This window comes from Cucurbita moschata, unplaced genomic scaffold, assembly GCF_002738365.1.
Source record: "Cucurbita moschata cultivar Rifu unplaced genomic scaffold, Cmos_1.0 Cmo_Scf00015, whole genome shotgun sequence".
In the NCBI taxonomy this organism is placed as follows: domain Eukaryota; kingdom Viridiplantae; phylum Streptophyta; class Magnoliopsida; order Cucurbitales; family Cucurbitaceae; genus Cucurbita; species Cucurbita moschata.
Window position 1 is genome coordinate 1081770 of NW_019268531.1, and position 7433 is coordinate 1089202.

General features: G+C 34.3%; 1 protein-coding gene across 2 annotated transcripts; it reads right to left on the minus strand.

Moving 5' to 3' along the window:
* Positions 1-3913: 3913 nt before the first annotated feature.
* Positions 3914-5664, minus strand: LOC111453578 (transcription factor MYB36-like). Of its 2 annotated transcripts, XM_023094716.1 has the most exons (4): positions 5418-5664; positions 4926-5082; positions 4713-4842; positions 3914-4630 (listed from the first exon to the last, which is right to left on the minus strand). In XM_023094716.1, exons 2-4 carry the CDS (start codon positions 5059-5061, stop codon positions 3988-3990), a joined length of 909 nt encoding a protein of 302 aa, XP_022950484.1. In that variant the 5' UTR covers positions 5062-5082; positions 5418-5664; the 3' UTR covers positions 3914-3987. The 2 variants fall into 2 exon arrangements, with proteins under 2 accessions (XP_022950484.1, XP_022950483.1); XM_023094715.1 differs by lacking the exon at positions 5418-5664 and having other exon boundaries at positions 4926-5411.
* Positions 5665-7433: the final 1769 nt, after the last annotated feature.

Here is a 7433-nt window from a genome sequence, read left to right on the forward strand (position 1 = left end):
TGTACTAAATATAGGCGCCTACCCACCACCATATTATTTTTATTTCAACTTTCTAACGTCAAATTAAGGGGAGGGGCCACAAATATATATTCTTTTAATATATATATATATATATATATTGGGTATACATATATTTATATATAGCCATATAATTATTTTGAATTATTTCACTATTTTATTTATGGTTTTGAAACCTGGTTTCAATGTAAGCCTTTCATATTTTTATTTATTTATTATGAATCAAAATTTAAAATCATGTATTACTTTAATATTCTTAAAATACTTAAACTTAGTCAACTTGCAACGACCATTCAAGTTAGGGTTTGAAATAAAAATATTATGTGAAATGATTATATTTGGAATACGAATATAATAGGTGGTTAGTTTATTTTAAAAAGATACGGAAATATTTATAACCAAAGTTTTGCAGTTTGAGTTAGGTGGTGGGGACAATGAAGTTAAAAACATCACATGAAGAAGAACCAAAAACAAGAGAATTTTGGTCGATCTTTTTGGGTGTTGGGGTTTGACTAAAGCCGTTTGTGCCTCAAAACTTGCCCGGTTTCGGTTGGGCATTTATTTATTTATTTATTTTTATTTTGTTTTGTTTTGTTTTTAATACTTTTATTAATTAATTTAATACCTAAGTTCAACGAGAACTCACTGATTTCCGCGTAATGGTTCCTCACTACAATCCCTTCATTTATTTTATTTATTTGATATTTCAGTATCAATAATCATGTAAATAAGCTTTAATTTGATTTTGGGCGGTGCAAAAGGCAAGATATAATCTTTTATTTCATTTTCTATTTCAAGAATCTCAATTAAAGAAGCCTTCGTATTTTTTAATTAAAATAAGTTTGATTGAGAGAGGTAATTAATGAAGGATGTTGGTAAACACAGCAATTAGCTAATCAACGAGGCTTTTCGCACAGAGACATCGAAGTAATATAATCAAAGGACATGAAAACCTCGATTGAAAGACATGTTTTGGGACAAGCTCTTGCACCATTTCTATCACCCATTACACCCATATTCAACCATGATGTCAACTTAACAAAATCATTTCGGACATTGACAAGAAAGCCATAAATATTATTTTATCCTAATATCAATATTTAAATAATCGAGGTCCCGTTTGATAATGATCTTTTTTTTTTTTTTTTTTTTTTAGGTTTGTTGTTTATTCTATTTTCTACCTGCTTTGAAAAAATATATATATATAATTATGATGTATACCCTACATTTAATAATAATAATAATAATGGAAGAAAAACATATCATATCATTTTTGTTTAACGTGGGATTGGTAATTAATCAACAAGATAAGCTAATAATGGAGAATAATTGAAACTAGAAGATGAGGTTTGTTGCATGATTATTAGTATTATTAGCAAATCTGAAGTAACTAACTCTTTGATCTCTCTCAAACTAAAACTAAGATACATGATGGTATGGATGTGATGTGGGTTTCACGTGAAGGAGTTATGTGTAGCACATGCATGGTAAAAAGGGAACATAAAACATCTGCATGCAAATATAATATATATAGATATAGATGCATGCTATAAATACATGATGTTATTATAAAGGGATATTAGGATTATATATAATTTTTGTTAAAAGAGTGTTGATAAGGAGCAAGTTGTAGTGGGTGTTGCTCTGGTGATGCCTATGCAGCATGAGACAAGGAGGCCCAAAGGAACATGACTCGCCCTTCTTACACCTCCATTAATATCTTCTCCTCCTACACTTGTAATCTTTATAATGGACTTTGTCTCCATTGATTCTCGTGTTTTGAATGATTGGGATGAGAGGATCAGAGGATCACAGCCTTTGTCTTCTCATTTATGGCTAGCTACCTTGCCCACCAAGCAAACCCTACGTCTTTTATTTTTACCCTATTCATTTTCCTTGTGTATGTACATGTATACTCTTTTTTATTATTCATGTGATATAAAGCTTAATGAATGTGTGTAATAGATTGTGGTAGTAAAAAGCTGAAAGACAAAGGGGTTGTGGCATGAGGATCTCAGATCTTGCTTTTCAAAGTTTTGCGATCTATTTGCAGGATATGTTCCTTGACTATCATCTCGCTGTCCTTAACTTTCTTTGACTTTTTTTTTTTTTGACTTTTATTCATGCCGCCTCTGTTTACTGCCACCCTTCATTATATGATATCTATTATTCTCCCTTGTTTATGCTTTGTATTCATGGTAGTCAGTTGCCCACGGCCCACGAATGTAGTTGAGATAATTCGTGCTTATATTTTTACAATAGAGAAAACCGAGGGGTTTGTATTAATAGAAAGTGATAAAGACATGAGAGGAAATGGGAGGGGAAGCATATGCAGAATGTGGAATGTGTCGAAGGGGCATATAACCCCATTGGAGGATGGGGCTAGGGACCTTGAATTCAAATCAAAACCATACCTTTCTTTAATACATATAATATTACATGTCTGTCACCAACATTTTGGCTTTTTGTTGTTTGGGTCTTAAAGTGGGTGAGTTATCCCTAATATCCCGCTTCATTTCCCCCTCTTTTTTTAAAACTTTCCCAAAAAACCCAACAACATAGCTACACACTCGTGCCTTTTCTGTCACCCACTCCCTCGTCTTTTCATTTTATTTTGATTTAATCACTTGCTTTTCTTGTTTGCTAAAGGGTTTACGGACTTTAATTCTTTCAATTAATTTAACAAAATTATTGTCCTTGCACAGAGTAGGCCCATAATTAGGATTTAGGAGGGCCTCCAAAACCCTTTGGGCTTTCACCTACTTGACCAGCTTTATTTAGGGTAAACGTGGCCCATGGGCTGTAAAGCCCAAGTCTACGCCTCGGATGGAATCTTAGAATCTATCATATATAAGAGGCCCATACTTTTGAATTATGATTATGTATTTTTTATATGAGGTAATTTCATTTTCAAGCTTTAATCTTCATTAAACTATACAACATGAATTAGTTATTAAATTCCTTTTTCAGGATTGAGAGGGGAACAATTTCATTTCTTACTAAACAGTTGTAGTGGTAAGCTTTAAATATTATAGCCTCCCATAAGTTTGCCATACATGATCAGATCTCTTCTTAGTAGACGTGTTTTAAAAATGTGAGACTGACGGCAATATGTAATGGGCCAAAGTGGATAATATCTACTAGCGGTGGGCTCGAGCTATTACAAATGGTATCAGAGCCAGACACTGGACGGTGTGCCAGTGAGGATGCTGGGCCTCCAAGGGGGTGAATTGTGACATCCCACCTCAATCGAAGAAAGAAACAAAGTCTTCCTTATAAAGATGTGGAATCCTCTCTCTAACCGGGGAGACTGACAGTAACACGTAAGAGGCCAAAACAAATAATATCTACTAGTGGTGGATTTGAACGATTATGGGACGAATGTGATGAGAAGGTAGTGGATGTTGTATTGTGTGTAATAATGGGGGACAAGGATGGTCCAAGATGAGAAGAAAGAGGGAGTAATAAGACTGTTGAAGGGTACAGCTGATGTCTACTCCAAACCAATTATAAAGTGAAACAGGAATCTGATTCTGACACATGATTACAATGCAGGTTCTAAGAACAAGAGTTACACATTCATATTTTTGGTTGGAATTACATGGGATGGATGTTTATGTGGGAAACAAATTCTGTGGACACATGAAGAAAAACGGTGAGAGAAAGCAGCCATTTTTATTTTTATGGATGCTTTAATTGCTACACACCAAAGCAGTCACAGCCAAACTGTCCCCATAAATAACAACCTTCGTCTTCCTTCTACTTCTTCCATCTCACTTTTCACTTCCATCCCTTTCAGCCCTTTTTATTTTATTTTTTTTTAATTAAACTTGAAACGAACGAATTACTTGAATGAGATTCGATTAAAGGGAAAAGAAAAGAAAAGAAAAGAAAAGAAAAGAAAACCCAGTTTCTAAATTTCCAAAATACAAATTTACAAACCCTGTTGTAATTAAACATAGGTTGATGTCATTGGAGGCAATAGGGTGTAGACTCGGGAAAGACATGATTATGATTATGATTATGAGCAAAACTTTGGTGGGAAGCTTCAAAATCTGAGGAAACCAAGGGAGGATAAACCAAAGAGCTACTTCCCATCCCATATAAACCCTCCAACCCACTTTCCAAATTATGCAATGAATCTCCAAATTCAGTTCCATGGAACATTCCTGCTGTTGGATCCTCCACCTTATTGCTCATTCCATATTGCACGTCTCCTGAAAACTGACCAAAATTTGAACTTTCAAACACTAATGAAGGGTGTTGATGAGCCTCGTCCACTGGGTTCAATTCAAATGGATGATCACAACAAACCAACCTTCTTCCTCCCATTTTAATGATCAACTCCCTAACATCTTGCCCGCTTGTGTTGGGATTTGGATAATATGGGGCTTCATAATCATGATTCAGATTCATGGACACTGCAGCAGGGTGAATGATGACATTATTCATATTCTTATCAAAATCTTGCTTTAGGGTATGAATTCTGCGAGCCATAGCTTGCTGCTCACGTTGCTGCTTTCCCAGAAGCTTTTTCTTTAATCTTGTGTTCCAGTAGTTCTTTATGTCGTTATCCGTTCTTCCTGGTAACTGAGCTGCAATTATCGACCATCTACCGAAACAAAAAATTCGGCTCAAATTGATTCATTAAATAATTAGACACGTTGAAGAAAAGTGATCAAAAATAATTTTACCTGCTTCCTATGGTTATGTAGAGGCTGCAAATGATGTTATCCTCTTCCTCTGAGAACCCTCCATGTTTGATGTTGGGGCGGAGATAATTCAGCCATCTCAAGCGGCAACTTTTCCCGCATCGCTTAAGACCTAACAATTTTTTGTTGATGAATAATTTGATCACTTTAAAACTAGGGATGAACAAGAGGAATAAATCATTTAATTTGTAGTACCTATTTTGCGAGGCAAGGCTATCCAGTTGCCGCCGGTGCCGAACTGTTCAATATAAGCTTTGAGTCTGGCATCCTCCTCAGGCGACCAAGGTCCCTTTTTGACGTTGGCTTTGTCACAACAAGGAGCTCTTCCCATGTATTGAAGTTTTTGAGGTATCTGTTTGTGATATCAAGATAATGGTGAGGTTTATATATACCGAGAAAAAAGAAGAAGGAAAGAGAGAGAGAGTAGTAGCTGGAGGAGAAGAGAATGCATGGAAGAAGGAGTCGCAGGATTTCAAAACAGGGTTTTAGAAAAAGATCCCAACTTTATGTTTTAAAAGGTGAAAGAAATTGAAATTTGGCACCATAGAAGACTTAGAAAACCGTTCTTTTTTGTGCTTCACCTTTTCCCACAATCATTTATTGAATTATGTTGTTTACACCAAAAAAAAAAAAAAAAAAAACCCATTAGAATTAGAGAGAAGGGAAAGTGATTTGAAGGGTTCTCACACGAGTTTGAGGAAGAGGAAAGAATGGTTCCAAAGTAACAAAAGTATGAAGAATATTATGATATCATATGGGTGTTACCCTCTATGCTAATCAGAAAAAGTTGGTTTGAATCGGTCAGGGAAAGTTGTTGTCTTTTTATTTATTTTTTATTTGTAAGGAAAAAAGTTGATATGACGGTGGATAGCATTGGGTGGAAGAGCAGGGCTTTTATAGTACAGAAGAGATTTGGTGTTGCTGTGTTTCTGCAGCATACTGATATGAACAATGTTATAATACTTCTACTTCTTCTTGTCATCTCTTCATTTAATTCTTCTAACTTATCATCTTCATCATCCAAATTTAAATCAACAAATTTAGTGAAGTCAAATCAATATGCATAAGGCGGTTTCAGAGTAGGAGACTGACAGGATATATTCTAAACCAAAAATAGGTCTCTGCCATGATTTTGGTCTCATTTTTACACCAAGAAAGTAGATTATACAACCATGAAAAATGAAAGAATATTATTGAAATGAAAGGATACAAGCAAAAGAAACACGAATTGTATATATGGAAATAAAAAGGGTAATTAATAAGTGAAGAAAAGAAAGACAGACATATATAGATGTGTGAATAAATGGGTAAATTTTGGTTAAGGTTGGTGAGCGAATGTGAAGAAATAACAATAATAATAATGAGTGATGAAATGGAAAGGGTTGGAATTAAAGGAAGGATAATAAAATAAGTTGAAGACAAAAGAAAAAAGTTAGAAATGATGGGAACAATAATGGGAGTGGCTTTGTTGAGGTTAGCTAAGAAGTGAAAGAAAGAAGGATTTAATGGGTAATGTGGATACCCAATAGCCAATGGGACATACCATTTTGGGACCCAAAAACAAAAAGGGCCTACGAATCTTTGTTTGGTTGTGCATTTTTCCTTCTTTTTAATGACGTTTAAGTGAATGTGAATATCTGAAGTTTAAACGGGGAGACGTGTATGATCATATATTTGGGAAAAGATGAACAGAAAGTGCAGGAAAATTCAGAACTTCTAGAAACATATTAATAAGCAAATACGACATTGGGTCGAATTTGAAAATGATATCATGCTTAGCTAACAATGGAATCAGTCTTCCAGATTGGCTAAACCCAAACAAAGTCTTAAAGTACAGAGCTTAAAATATATAATCAACTTGTTGTTGCTCAATAAAGCTAAAGCTAGAGTGTCAGGTATGAGGTTTCCTCTCGAACCATCTATTTTAGATCCAGGTGTCCTTTTGAGTTAAAAAGGAAAATGACCCATTATTTCTTTTAAAAGGAGAGGTGCAAAAGGTCAAAAAGTAATTAAAAAAAAAAAAAAAAGTTAGCAGAGAGATGAAGACAATGTTGAAGATTTCAAAGTGTGAATTAGGAGATGATGGAATGTGTGTGTGTAGCTTATTTTACTTAAAAATTTGACCCACTTTCGGACTTTTAACAACATTCACAAATTCTTTTACATTACTATTACTATTATCATGTGATCATGGTTTGGTTTCCAGCTTTCATTTCATTATCTTCTCCAACAGCTTCCTGTTTTTGTTCTTTTTAATATTGTTTTTGTTGTTTGGTCGTAAAGTCATGTGGGTTTGAAACTACGGGAAATTGTTTTTCTTCCTTTTTCAACTGTTCTAAAACAGTACCAACTCCATCTGGGAATACACCACATATAAACTTGAAGCTTCTAAATAAAATTATTGGTCGGGAGCAAGAAGCTCCTAATTTAATGGTTGAACTTCGATGGGAAACCAGCTAAAAAAACGGATTTACATCAGTAGTCTTGGCCCCCTTAAATTCATTTTTAATTCAACCATAGTTCAAAGGCAAAGACACCAACCCACCATTGCTAAACTTTAAAAAAAAAATAATAAATAAAGAGCGCAAGTTCTACATTACATATGCTTGCCAACTATGTTTCATTGACATTGTTGAAACGCTGTATAACCTTCATAGAAATTCATACGCACAAAAAAAAAAAAAAAAAAAAAAAAAAAAAAAA

Bases quoted from the DNA above. Each gene is read 5' to 3' on its own strand.
- LOC111453578 (XM_023094716.1), bottom strand. From the start codon at position 5,061: ATGGGAAGAGCTCCTTGTTGTGACAAAGCCAACGTCAAAAAGGGACCT. The intron at 4,843-4,925 runs GTACTACAAATT...AAAAATTGTTAG, and splicing joins AGCCTTGCCTCGCAAAATAG to GTCTTAAGCGATGCGGGAAA. The intron at 4,631-4,712 runs GTAAAATTATTT...TTGTTTCGGTAG, and splicing joins TACATAACCATAGGAAGCAG to ATGGTCGATAATTGCAGCTC.